Source organism: Perca fluviatilis, chromosome 5 (assembly GCF_010015445.1).
Source record: "Perca fluviatilis chromosome 5, GENO_Pfluv_1.0, whole genome shotgun sequence".
Taxonomy (NCBI): Eukaryota; Metazoa; Chordata; class Actinopteri; order Perciformes; family Percidae; genus Perca; species Perca fluviatilis.
Genome location: NC_053116.1, coordinates 31,796,360 through 31,811,097, shown reverse-complemented (window position 1 = coordinate 31,811,097; position 14,738 = coordinate 31,796,360). Strand labels below are relative to the sequence as shown.

Here is a 14,738-nt window from a genome sequence, read left to right as displayed (position 1 = left end):
GGTTCATCCAGAATAACTTTAGCAAAGTTGCCGGTTTAGCTAACAGAAGCTAACTGGCTAAATTTACAGACGCAGCTGTTAAGTGTGCTAGCTTAAGAGAGACAGAGGGTACGTGATTGGCTGAAAGGTGAGGGTCGATGGCTGCTGACAATGTCACTGTAACATTATGAAAAGTGTCATTGTGATACTTTGTAAGCCACCGGTCCATGTGTAAACTTGTGTTGTTGTTACAGACAGATCCATCAAGGATAACACGTGAATTAAGTGCCTTTTTTTTTTTTGTTTTTTTTTTTTGGGGTTTTGGGGGTTTAAAAAAAGAAAAAAAAAAAAAAAAAAAAAAAAAAAAAAAAAAAAAAAAATTTTTGGCAATTTTTGCCCTTATTTAAATGATTTAGTTTGTGTTCTGGCTATTTACCTTTGTACTGATGTATTGTTTTGTTTGATGTTTTGTACTCCATGTATATACCACAATGTCGGGTCAATAAAGGAATGAACCTTGACAGGAAATAAAAGTGTCATCGGTAAAAATGCCAATATGGAAAAAAAAAAAAAAAAAATTTGAAAAAGGGCATTTTGAAATCTATAATAAAATGACAAAAATATATAGTCTATTCAGTACAATTCTCTTATTCTGAAAATGACTGATGGAATGACATGGATTTTATTATAATACACTTTGAGGTTCCAAACAGATATTTCTCATTTTAAATCTTTAAATCATTTTCCTTCAGGTAGCCCCCAGACAGCAAAATGGTTCAAGTCAGAGATCTGGGAATTTCACTCCATAATTCTTTGATTCCACATCTTTCACACACCCTGTACAGTATGTTGGTTATGTTGGGATATCTTTCTTTTTTTTTTTTACCTTGGTCTCGAGTGATGGGGGACACCTCTTTTGTAGAGGGGGACAGGCAGAAGATCCGTCCGCCGTAGATGCGTCCTTCTGTCTCTACGTAGTCCTCGAAGGAGCAGTTCACTCCAGCAGACAGACTGGGCACATTTTGCGCCTGAAGAGACAACTAGGAGAAGGAAGGAAAAGCAGAAAGGTGAGGGACAACATGAATCTAAAATCGATTATCTTTATGAGTGATGTAATAAGCCAGATTTCTGCTGCCCCACAGCAGAAATTGCTGGTCTGGTTTGTGGCTTTTCAGCTCAAACTCAAAATGATGGGCAGATTGCCAGCGATGACTCAAGAACAAGCTTTATTTTCATTTCACATCACTGTCCATCGTTCTTCCCCCACTTCTTCCTGTCACACACACACACACACACACACACACACACACACACACACACACACACACACACACACACAGTACCTGCACTTCTGACATTGTGACAGAGACAGTGTCGGGTTGGACGGAGAGTCGGACACACTGCTCCACTCTGGTGGTGAAACGCTGAGGCTCCTCGGCTCGCTCACAGTGATCCTTCCTCGAACATCTAGAGCAGGACAATATACTACAGTCACATCTTTACATTGCATTACATTACATCAGCTGCATCTCACTTGGGAAAGAAAAAACTCTTCTCACTGACAAAGTTATTCAAATTCAAGGTTGTTTGAAGTGCACAGACTTACAGCACAGCTATATAATATTTATCAAACAACTCCAGGATGCTGGGTTTCATGGCAGAGTTTCTGTTTATTAGTGGGTGTATGGATGCATGGAAATTTATAAATAAGTGCGATGTATAAAAACTAGGATCGTGGCATTTGGGATCCTGACAACAATATGTATCTGTACTTATATAGTATATAACCAAGGGTGGCAATAATCAAAATGTATCTATGGGTTACAGAGGTTTAAGAGCACTTTAAAAAAAACAACAACAACAACAACAAAACAGTCAAATATAGAGCCCAACACACAAGCAGAGTGAAAACCAAATGGGGCACAGCGTTAGTTCAGGCAGGGCACTGAAGTCACACACCCATTAGCTGATTGGCTCTAGCTGCTCATTCATGCTTCACCATCAGTAGCTCATTCATCAGCTGCTTGGCTATCAGCTGACGAGTACCTTCCAATCATATTAACAAAGGTGTACATGGTGGCCTTTAAAACCTGACAACTCACTATTACTGTGATGACACGTTCATGCCAACCCTATGGTATTGTTGACTTCATCAGGATTCAGTGTACATATAAGTACAGTGAGTGCTTGTTTGGATTGTCAGCAGAATCCTTGTTGCATCTCTGATTCTTTCAGATCTACCTTATAGAGCAAACCTTTTTTTTTTAACTAAATCTGACCGATTATACAACTGTAATTTGCTTGTAATAGTCAATTCATTGAAACCAAGTGTCTCCGATTAAATAAGAAGGTATATGGAAGTTTACTGACCAGAATTGTTGTTCCCTGAGCACCAATTACATGCTTATGAATTCTGAATTGGCCAACTTGATGCTGATCATCGAACAATATTCGAACCGCCCTCGCCCCACAACTTTCCATTGGCAGAATAGGTGCGGCTGTGTCCAGCAACTTTTTATAACTTTACGAAACTGACAACCCAACAGGCACTGTTGTTTTGTTGACTGTCAACAAACTGCTTAAAAAAGTGTGCAGTGTTACCCCCATTAGAGCGATTATGTTGTGAAGGCCCTTTCTATGACCACTCTACCCTCTAAATGTGGGCATCCTGAAAAGCAAGTAGTACTTTTACCGATGTGGTCGAACGACATGGTGTACAAACCGTCAATTTTGTCAAGTTGATTTTCAGCATACACAGACTTGAGTTTAAGCAACAGGTCACAGACTGGAGAAAAGTCATCTCCAATAGATTTATGATACACCATGTATTTTTCACCATATTTGTACAATGTACATGCAACGATCACAGAGGAGCTTCTGAGGTAGAGAGTTTTTAACTTGACATTCAAAAATCAAATTTCTTACAGACAATCTATATGTTGGCAACATTAATAAATATGCATTTTCATCTTTCTGTGATTTTGGGGGATTTTTGTTGTTGTTGAACGTGACCCTGGCTGCAAATTGTGTTATTTGCTGTGTTAAACACAACAATGTAACGCCAAGCAGGTCTACACAATACTGGTTACCATGAACATAAATATGACTAATACAAATTGAATTGATAGAATTTCCACAATTCTCTCCATCAAAGTAACAGCTTATAATTAACTGCAGATCACAACTTAGGGAACAGTATATGCACTTACACATTATGTAGCACACACCAGCCACAGTGAGGGTCCGCTGATCCCAGGCAGGCTCCGCAGGAGCTGTACTGCTCACAGCTCTCCACTGGTACACGGGTGACCTTAAAATAAAAAACACACACAGGAAGACCTGGTTAATGTTGCACGCAAACCTAGAACCCCAGATATCACAATATTTTTGACCAAATACATCGATGTCGATATTGCAGCGATATTGTAGGATTGACTATTGGTGCTTTTCCAAAATATTAACAGAGTGACAGTTTTGATAAATAATCACCAATAATGCGGATACAATGACTAAGTGGGTAAAGGCAAATAATAGAACAAGTCTGGTTAGTTCAGAAAATGACATCACTACTACTATAATGCAGCCTTTAAAACCAGGGAAAGACAACACTTGTGTCATATCACGATAATATGATATCCAAAATGTAAGACTATCCAGCCCCATGTATCAATGTAGATATAATATTGATATATTGCCCAGCCCGATATGATATTGATATTGCCTCAAACCTTGTGCACACCCCACCTTCAAACAGTTTATACTATATAGGCTGGATCTACCGGAGGTGTCCTGAGCCTGGAACATGAGATTAAAGGAACAAGCCCACTGTGACTATCAGAGATAAACAGCTCTGGAGGTGCTGCTAACAACTCCACACTGCTGCATACATGTCTAGCTAGAGGGAGAGAAGTAGAGGTTTAAACAGATGTAAACACACACGGGTTAAGATTACATCCTCTGACAAACATCTCTTTGTGATATACTGTGTGCTGCCCACAGCTCTCCACTGGATCAGAAACACTGATGCACGCAAGCAGTTTATTTTACGTGATACTAAACACAATCTAAAAAATGTAAATAGCTCACATCTGTCCACTGGAGCTAGAAACTGAAAATAATCTTAAATGTCTGGACAACACCCTTTCAAATTCAGACCAGGCCTTCTGGTCATTTATTTACTTCCCATCATGTATACATTCAAATGTGACAGACTAAGAACTGTGCATTTCCCCCTTGTATTATTTATTGTTTTCCTTGGATATGTATTGATCATTTTCCATTGTTGCATGTTGAAGAAATTTTAACGACCTCTTTTAACTGGTAAAATGAAAACTGGAATACAAATGAGTTGAACTGAATTTTATAAAAGTGAAAGATAACTGGTCCGAAAGCCACTGCCTAAATTCCCACCAGCCTCAGCTGTAGCTACTTTGTGTTTAGTGCTAATGTTAGCAGGCTAAGACGCTAAAAAAAAAAGGATGAACATGGCAAACATATCAGCTGAACCTCAATATTAGCATGTTAGCACTAGCACATTGTAAGCGTATTAGTATGCTGATGGTAGCATTTAGCTCAAAGCCGAAGTACAGCCTCACAGAGCTGCTAGCATGGCTGCAGAATCTTCTTCTTCTTAAGCCTGTGTTATAAATGGGCGCACAGAGTTTGAAACTATTTACCAAGCAGGAAGGGTATAACATAAGTCTAGGATCCAGCATTTCTGGACCTTAACTCCATACTCCATACTAAAGTTAGCATATCTAGGCCTCTGCTGTATCAATTTTGACCAGTCTTTTGCAAGTGCCCCAAATATATTGATGTGCAATTAAAAAATGCCGAAGTACCCCTTTAAGGCCCTTCAATGAACCCATATTTCAAAGCATGATATCTCGTTAACATCTTTAATTGAAAACACATACACGTATGTTCCCTTACAAAACTTCAGCTGTCAATAACTACAAACCTTCAAAATGATCCATTAAAACAGGAGTTGCAGTAAGGAAATACCTGATCTTCATTTTTTATTTATTTTTTTACACTGAAACCTACAAATTGTTGACAAATTTCTGCGCTAGCCCTCATTAGAACATATTCCTTAGAATATGCTATCGTACACAACACCATTGAGATAAGCATCAGGGGTTACTCCTTTTGTTCGCTAAATCTCTACCGGCTGCCATCTGTGTGTCTGCATGACAAAGATGAGATGAAACGTTAATGATCTCTTTGGGGAAATCGGAGAACATGGGTATTAACAGGGACATCAAACGGCGTTGTCCAAATTTACCTGCCTCTAAAACTGCAACCAAAGAAGTACACGAACATCAGAGTGCGGAGTGAAAAGGAATTACTATTTAAGAAATCCATTCCCACAGATAGTTGTCTTTGCACTCGTCATTAAAAAGACTGCCGCTGCCTGCATTTTCACCATCCACCATCTGTCCACACGATTATCAGTAAGAGTTAGCCTGAATCTCACCCAGGTTGCAGAGTACTCTCAAGTCGGGGAATTATCTTTTAAGAAGGCATTTTAGAAATACACACTCAGGCCTACTCTGCTCTCTCTTAAATCTAAAAAAAAAATCACCAGTGTATCAGCATCCATGTGCTTCATCTCAACCTGCTGGAAGCAGTTTGCCGATGGCAGACGGATTGGCAGACAGGAAACTGCCTCAGGCAACCACGAATGCGCATGCACGCACACACACACACACACACACACACACACACACACACACACACACACACACACACACACACACACACACACACACACACACACACACACACACACACACAAAAAAAAAAAAAACAGTACACACACACACACACACACACAAACCTAGGGGGGGAACGTTACAATTTGGACCAAATTTAGAGTTTTTTGGAGAAGTTGTTAAATACTTAAATACATCACTGACCACCCATGACACATTCACAGATTCACAGGCATGAGCACATGCATGCATTTTCACCTCCAGCTGCCTCAGATAGGTGAAGTAGGACATCAATAACACTGCAGAGGCAGGAGGCACACCAGGTAAGAGGGTGAATTCTAATGGCAGCTCTAGGCGCAGCAGTGTAGAAGCCTTCAAAGAGGAAACTCTTTCTTCATGCACCGTTTTTCTTTTTTTTAAATTTTTTCTTTTTAATTTTTTTTTTTTTTTTTTCCTCCCCCCCCCCCCCACAAACGACACGTTGATTTTAATGTCACTGCTTCAAATATGCTCTTCCATCAGATGACTCCTACTGCACCGAGCAGCGTCTGCTGCCCCCCCTGCAGATCGACACATATCATTAATTGGTGTGTGTGAGTTAGAGCTGGGCAATATATCGATATTATATTGATATCGTGATATGAGACTAGATATCGTCTTAGATTTTGGATATCGAAATATCGTAATATGGCATAAGTGGTGTCTTTTCCTGGTTTTAAAGGCTGCATTACAGTAGAGTGATGTACTTTTCTGAACTTACCAGACTGTTGTAACTGTTCTATTATTTGTGTGTAAAGTGTACAGTGTAAATATTTTGTGAAAGCACCAAGAGTCAACACTACAATATCGTTGCGGTATCAATTTTCGAGGTATTTGGTCAAAAATATTGTGATATTTGATTTTCTCCATATCGCCCAGCCCTAGTGTGAGTGTATCAGTATACGTGTTGTAATTCAAGTCTTCAAAGACTGAAATAGGTCAAAAACTATTACTCAGATACAAATGACATTTGGTACAAACATTCATGGTCCCCATGTTCTCATGATGGTTCCCAGATCATATATAGACTGAACACAATTATAAATGCAACACTTTTGTTTTTGCCCCCATTCTTCATGAGCTGAACTCAAAGATCTAAGACTTTTTCTATGTACACAAAAGGCTTATTTCTCTCAAATATTGTTCACAAATCTGTCTAAATCTGGGTCAGTGAGCACTTCTCCTTTACCGAGATAATCCATCCACCTCACAGGTGTGACATATCAAGATGCTGATTAGACAGCATGATTATTGCACAGGTGTGCCTTAGGCTGGCCACAATAAAAGGCCACCCTAAAATGTGCAGTTTTACTGCATTGGGGGGGGTTCCTTAACTTAAGGGGCTGTGTTCATTTCACAGAATTCTTCCGTGGGCCCATCACGGAATTTTTTGCAATTCCGTGAAACTGCCACAGATTTTGAGTTAAGGGGCCGTGTTCATTTCACGGAATTCTGTGACATCATGTTGTTTTATCTTATCTTAACTGCAGTTCCTCGATTGGACACTTGAGGTCAATCCCCATAGAACCCATGTTAAAAAATCCCAACTTTACAACATAAATAAATATGCTTACAGCCTGGTACAAAAAAATGGTTTTGGTCTCTATAGCTGTGTATGGGGGGGAACTTACCCATTTAAAATATATTAAGACTTAAAGCCACATACTGTTACTATCTACACAAGATAAGATATTTTGGTTCGAAAACCTGCATTTAATTTAATGAAGTATCCTGTATCATAAATACATGTCTGGCGTTTGTAGCCAAGCAAACCACTTGACAATCATATCTACATACATATATATACATATACATATATATATGTTCCCAGATGATGTATCAGAATGGATGTGTACTACAGGAAATTGACACTGGTTAAAGACTTTCTGGAGGATCGTCTGCCAATTCTGTAAATTGTGAAATTCCTTTATTTTGCCTTTTGTGGTAGGGATGTATATGTTCCTTATGTGATATTATTTATAAAGTTGCATCCCTAGACACATTTCTGAACTTGATGGCAGCAATCCCTACAGTCTATCCTCAAACTGTACATCTCCTCCTTCTGTGTCACCCTGATGTACAGTTGGACACAATAGCTTATGGCAGATTCATAGCATGATAATAGTAACCTGTGTCTGATAACTATTATAATGCTACCATTACCAGGCACAGGCCTCTTTACAGGACACCAAATAGCAGCAAATTGCAGTCATTACTTGCGCTTGGACAAATACCACGCTAGTAATACAGCCTACCTGATGGAGGGAGGAAGAAAAAAAAACAACATGTCACCCTCAAGCACAATAGCCAGGGAGAGAAGTTGATTCAATGGGGCTTTGTGGTAGTGGGGCGGATAATGTATTCCGATGGAACAGTTCAATTATTGAGTTCGAGAAAACAGATAATGGGACGGGAAACGGGAGATGCTCAGCCAAAGATTCTTTGTCTTACTGAGGTAGCTAGGGTGTGTGTATGTGCATGTGTGTGTGACAATAAGTAAGAGAGAACCACCTTTTTATATTAAGTATGGCATTTTCATTCCTGGCCTATTTGCTGCTGCCAAGGAAAACACATCCATCTGTGGACAGTGGAGGGAGGCAGGGGGGGGGGAAGGGGCAGGGGAATTAGGAGATGAGGGGGAGGAAGATAGAAAGAATGAGATCGCAGTGGTAAAATGTCCATTTTAACCATTCATTTTAGTCTTCAAATTAATAATGGACAATGTTTGTGGACAATAGAACCTTTCAGTGGGATTCAGATGCTTTTTTTGTGTGTCATGTTTCCAGAGTGGAGGAAAGAGGCAGAGCAGGAGATGATGGGAGAGAGTTTATTACAAATAAATAACAGCTACAAATGAGCCTCTCTCATTTGGGTCATGATAGAGAGGCTCTTAATTTGCCTCGTGGCAGATGAGAGGAGGGGGGTTAGGGAGTGGAAGGAGGGGGGGGGTGAGGGATGCAGGGAAGGATGGATGACAAACACACACAAATGTAATTGCGACTGATGTTTCATTCCGCATATGGGGCCCGTGCGGTGCCATCCAGTCGCAGCTATAGGCCCCGGCTGTAATTGTCCATTCTGTATACTATGGGGGAGAATATAAGGCGATATTACTACACAATAGGCTGATGGATGGCTTATTCTGTCACCCAGCTGGAATTTTAGACATACAAACCACACACACACACACACACACACACACACACACACACACACACACACACACACACACAAACTTAACCAGCAAATGCAGATACGCAATTTGTGGTACAGTATGCACATTCCGAGGTTACCGTAAGTACATAAAGATGGTCTGCACATGGGAGTTAATGAATATATATATGAAATGAATATAAATTACAATTCAGTGAAAACAAGAATGCTCGTCACGTGCACAGCATACAGGTACACACACTCTGGATAGAAGAGCTACAGCATGAATGTACATTACGCACAAGTATGGTCGCTGTCGGGTGAACACCTTGTATGTCCAAAACCGTTGCTTTTCAGGAAACGAAACAAGGCTAATTTGAAAACAATATTTTGAGCTAATTACCTTCGACAAAGTCAGATGAAATCGCCTCGTCACTGTTAAGATAATTGTGAAACCCACAGACAGACAGCAAGGGTAACCAATAGCATTGATTTATGAAAAAAAAAAAGAGATAGGACGTTTCTGCACAACAGCGACGGTATAACAAATACTAGCAGGAGCTAAGAATGCACAGGTTTTTTTTTTCCCTTTCAGAGGCATTTCCGCTATTTAAAAAAACAACAACTTTTATTCCGTCCAATTTCCTTCTTTTCTGCTGCTCTCTCTACCTCTGCCTGTCTTTCTGTTATGCTCTCATCCGTCATGAATGTGGCTGGACACACTGAAAAACACAGCAAATGAGGCCATAGATCACACGTAGACACCGATAGACATAACCTTGGAGGAAAGAGACAGAGAGACGAGAAACAGAAGAAAAATACAAAAGAAAATGTCTCCATCATTATCCTCCTAAAATGACATCAGCTCTCCAATTACCAGCAGATATTAGCCATATCCCAACAATGAATGCACAATGGCGAACTTTAGCAGTTTCATATCAAGAAGCTGTGCGCAAACCCAACGTATATGATCAGCAAAACCAGTTATCCCTAGGCCTGTCACGATAACAAATTTTGCTGGACGATAAATTGTCCCAGAAATTATTGCGATAAACGATAATATTGTCATCGAGATCTAATATAATGATAATGGCATAATAATACAGGTACACCTTTTCAAAGATCAATACACTTTTATTTCTAAATAATATTTAACACTGGAACTGGAAGACATTTTAAATATCCAGAACATGTCTTTGATCTCCTTTAGTATGTCGTCTTTCACGCTGATGTACAGTTGTGGAATTGCTGTTTGTGACACGTAAGTTCTCAGACTACAGACTCTGTACTACATTTTACAATTATTTAACTCTAAATATTAAATTTAAATAATATATAATTAATAAATTAAATCTATCTGTATGGCTATCTGCCACATGGCGAGTAAATGTACCAAAATAGTTCTGTTTTTCAGTCTTCATTTTGGCGAAGGTGCGGCTTCTGCTCCTCTTCAGGTCGGAGCTTCGGTGGGGCGGGGCGGACACACACACACACACACACACACACACACACACACACACACACACACACACACACACACACACACACACACACACACACGGTGCAACTCTGACATACTTTCCACACCTCCGTGTCCGCGGACAGCTGTAAGCTTGTACCGTTAATGTTCTGCGCATTGTCGGAAACATGCAGCCACTTTCCGGAAACCGCTTGCGAGACTGACCAGCGGCGTGTATGTCCGAGCCCGTCTCCACAGTCTCCACCTGCAGGTTGTCAGCTGTGTGGTTTGGATTGAAAGGGAGAAGAGCGGGCGCAAATAACACGGTGGATATGATCGCCTTATAGGCCTACTTTCTTTTGCGCGCCTTAACTGCAAAGTGCTGCGGAAACCCTGCTCCAACTCTCAACCGAGTTGTCTGTCTCTGTCTCTCTGTCCGCAGTCCCGGCCCCACAAAGACCATGCCACTGACAAGAGGGTTCACTCCTCGTTACGCTAAGGAACCGAGAGTGGTCCTCCAGTCTCTTTGGTAGAGAGAGACGAGGAAAACAAACAAGCATGCAAATGGAAATTATCGCGGCCGGAAAAATTATCGAGCTAATTTTTTTTTATCGTGCGATAACTCGATTTATTGACTATCGCGACAGGCCTAGTTATCCCCTTCAACTTGTTTGTCGTTGTCATCTTTCCCTTTTGTGTGACTCCTGCACAAGATGATATAGTATTGTCTGGATATACAGTCTGGATCAGGGTAAAAATACAGTTTAAAACCTCACTTGGACTCGATCCAAACATACACCCTTGATGCTACGCAGGATTATGTGCCAGGCTGTTTCCTGGCCTTTCTTAAGTCTCCATTGGTTGCCTGGCAACCTCACAGTGATAACCCTGATTACACCTATGAGATATAACGTGTTAGTTATTGAGTTTTAACGGCACTGGTAGTCGGATTGTGTTAACTTTGGACAGAGTCAGTTCAGTTGTTTCCCTCTGTCCAGTCTTTACGCTAAGCTAAGCTAATCGTCTGCTAGCTGTAGGTACATATTCAAAGGAAAGATATGAGGTTGGTATTGAGCTAACTATCGTCCAACTCTTGCAAAGAAAGTGACACACCCATAGGCACCAATACCGAGCACCCACGTGTGCCAGACTGCCAGTAGGCTACATTCATTTAAAGTCAAACATTGCAGTTGGTGCTAAGTGGAGCGTCTGTCACAGTGTGATTGGTTATGTCACTGTCAGTCCCCTGCTCCATATCCTATCCACCAATCACAGTGTCTCTCGGTGGGTAATCAGAGTGAGACTAAAATGGACAGATTTGTTATTAAAAAAGCAAAACCTAATGATGGAAGTGCATTGACATCCACCACCCGTGCAGAGAGTTCCACCAGTGCAGAGAGTTCCACCAGTGCAGAGAGTTCCACCAGTGGAGAGAGTTCCACCAGTGGAGAGAGTCCCACCAGTGGAGAGAGTCCCACCAGTGGAGAGAGGTCCACCAGTGGAGAGAGTCCCACCAGTGGAGAGAGTTCCACCAGTGGAGAGAGTCCCACCAGTGGAGAGAGGTCCACCAGTGGAGAGAGTCCCACCAGTGGAGAGAGTTCCACCAGTGGAGAGAGTTCCACCAGTGCAGAGAGTTCCACCAGTGGAGAGAGTTCCAGAGAAGTGAGAAGTGGAACTGTCCTGAGTTGAAAGAAAGCCTACTTTACGGCTTTATTATCAAGGTAATAGGCGTGTGTGTTCTTGTCGGCCTCTGTCAATTTCCTAAGGTTCTGAAATGCAAAACATTTTTGACTACTTTTTTTTTTAAAGGGCGTGCGCCCGTGAGCAACCATGGAGGAAAACATAAATCGGCACCCTCAGTTAATCAGTTTAGTTCTTTTAAAAATCAACTTTAGCTCATGTCCTTGTTCTAACCCAAGTCAGGCTTAACCACAGTAAGACATCTCTTTCTTTCTCTCGCTGTCTGTCTCTTTGACCATCTCACAAATCATATTCTGATCACTCATCTCTCTGCCTTGACAGACAGTTGGTGTGTGTGTGTGTGTGTGTGTGTGTGTGTGTGTGTGTCGCGTGTGCTAGTAAGGAAAGAACAAGCACTTCAGCAGGTATCGTGCCATCTAAAAATATGCTAGTGCAATGCAAACAACTGTTTTAAGTAGATCACACCAAAGTCCTTTCTTTGAGTTTTTGACAGCACACTGCAAATATGTGATTCATATAATAAAAACACAATGAAATATGTCATTAAGTTATTAGCCATCTTTACTGTTGCCATGCTAGTATATGTAATAACATGTATTATATATCTTTGAAATAACAATAATATTTACACATTAAATGATTTAGAGAGACCATGCTAATTGCTTCAACAGCACTTTGGGCAGATGCATTGTGATGTGTCATTTTTCTGTTTTTCAATTGAATACCACCCAGAGGAAAACCGATTTATGTCCAGCTCTCAAACCCTCACAAAAAACAAAACAACCAAAACACATCCAATGGGCTCCACACAGACTTTTAATGAGCACAGGAGCAAATGCTATCAACACTTCGTGCAGCACCTCCTCTACTGTTGTCAACTTAAGAAATGGAAAAAAAGCTTGGCAGAGCTTTATTTCCCAGAGCGGCTGTTAACATCTGCCTTGGAGCCACCACTCTGTTTTGACTGTGCAAAACGTGTTTAAATAAAGTCCGTTTATTGATGCTTTGGTTGAACTTTAGACAGCAACAGCCCTGAAGGACTTCCATGTCTTGCCCAGAGACACTTCAGCAACGATCGTCACAGTTGTCCCCTCCTTGAAATGACAGTGTCCTTAAGCAACAGTCTTAACCACCCCGTCACTAATCTCAACTTGCCCACGCAAAACAACTGCATCACAGACGTGCCGTTCCAAAACTCAACCCACCATGCAATTAGCTGACAGGGCCCAAGGACACTTCCAGTAGATTTATGTACCCTCTCCTCATTATTCTCCCCGTCTCTGTCTGCGCTTACTTATATTTTTTTTTTTTTTAGCAACTTCAGAGTTGGACAAACACCAAAGAAACTGCTTAAAAAGGAGCACACGGCAGTCTTTTCTCCCTGACCTCCAAGTGCGACTGAATGCTGAGTGAATTGAATATGAACCTTCTCTGATGTGGTGCCAGGGGTAGGGTTTCTCCACTGTGCAGTTCAGTGAGGCTAAGTACATTTCTGTACTGTAGCTGAATCAATACACGGAGGTACATCATAAGACCATTATGCTACTGTCTGAGCAGCCCCAACCAAAGCAGGGGCGAAGGCATTTGCTGCCAATGGGTCACCTTACGGAGCTGTTTTACAAGCGGAGAGGCTTGACCTTGCCCTGAATGTCCGGTAGTGGAAATGTGGTGGTGATGCTACAGCGAGGAAAAGCAAAGAAAAATGTAAAATACAAGGCCTCGGGCAGTCTGTATTGAAATAACAGATTTACTCATTACAAAGGGAATTAGGTAAATAGAAAGCCACACCTCATAGCAGGATAGTAGCAGCAAGACCGGTAAGCATATGATGAGTAAATAATTTGGTACAAAGGTACAGTAGAAATCAATAGATTGCGAGCTGTAATCCGCTCAGTCATTTACTTTAAAGCAATAAAGGTGATGTCATCCGTAGGGACGTACAGGATACGAGAAATATCTCTGTCTCAGTGACATCAACAGCAGAGGGTGATGACAGGATGAAAAATCTCTCTTGCCCTGCTGTTTTATTAGATCGGGACAATTTGAACATGTAACGAGGAAACAACGGCAACGGTAAAATGGATTAAGTGCCATTGTTCATTTTTATGAGCACAAAAATGACGTGATAACGCTGAACAGAAAGAGACAGAGCAAAAGCAAGAGGCAGGCAAAGTGAAACATGGAGTGAAAGAACATTGAGAGACTGTGTGGGTATGTGTGTGTGTGTGTGTGTGTGTGTGTGTGTAGCAGAGACACAAAGAGAGCCATGTATAAATCCATCGCTCGCTAATCGAAAACTCTCCTCTCGCGGTGAATCGGGCAGTTTTATGTTTTCCCACTATGTGTGTGTGCGTGCTTATATATGTGAGGCAGGACAGCTATACAGATACGCAGTCTATACGCAGCAGTCCAATCCACCACTTTTAATTATGTGTGTGAGTGAATGTGGGAAAAGGTAAATTGCTCTGTCAAGCTGGGAAATGGGCTTTTTGATGTTTGAGCTCTCATCACTTGGCATTTCTATTATTCAACAAGGAGAGAGGAATGGGGGGATGCAGAGGAGAAGGAAGAAGAGGAGGGGAGAACAAGAAGAGGACAAACAGGGTGAAGGTAAACCTCACTTCTGAAAGCGATCATCATAAAGAGTACGTATGTAACAGGCTGTCAAATTACAGTACTTGGTGAGAAGAGAG

The 14,738-nt window shown here is 41.2% G+C and overlaps 1 protein-coding gene across 1 annotated transcript in view; it reads right to left on the bottom strand.

Moving 5' to 3' along the window:
* LOC120559298 (plexin-A1-like) overlaps positions 1-14,738 on the bottom strand; it is a 296,826-nt gene that overhangs the window by 133,183 nt on the left and 148,905 nt on the right. Inside the window, 3 exon segments of the mRNA XM_039800924.1 lie at positions 866-1,019; positions 1,323-1,446; positions 3,189-3,289. Of these exon segments, the coding sequence (XP_039656858.1) occupies positions 866-1,019; positions 1,323-1,446; positions 3,189-3,289 (379 nt within the window).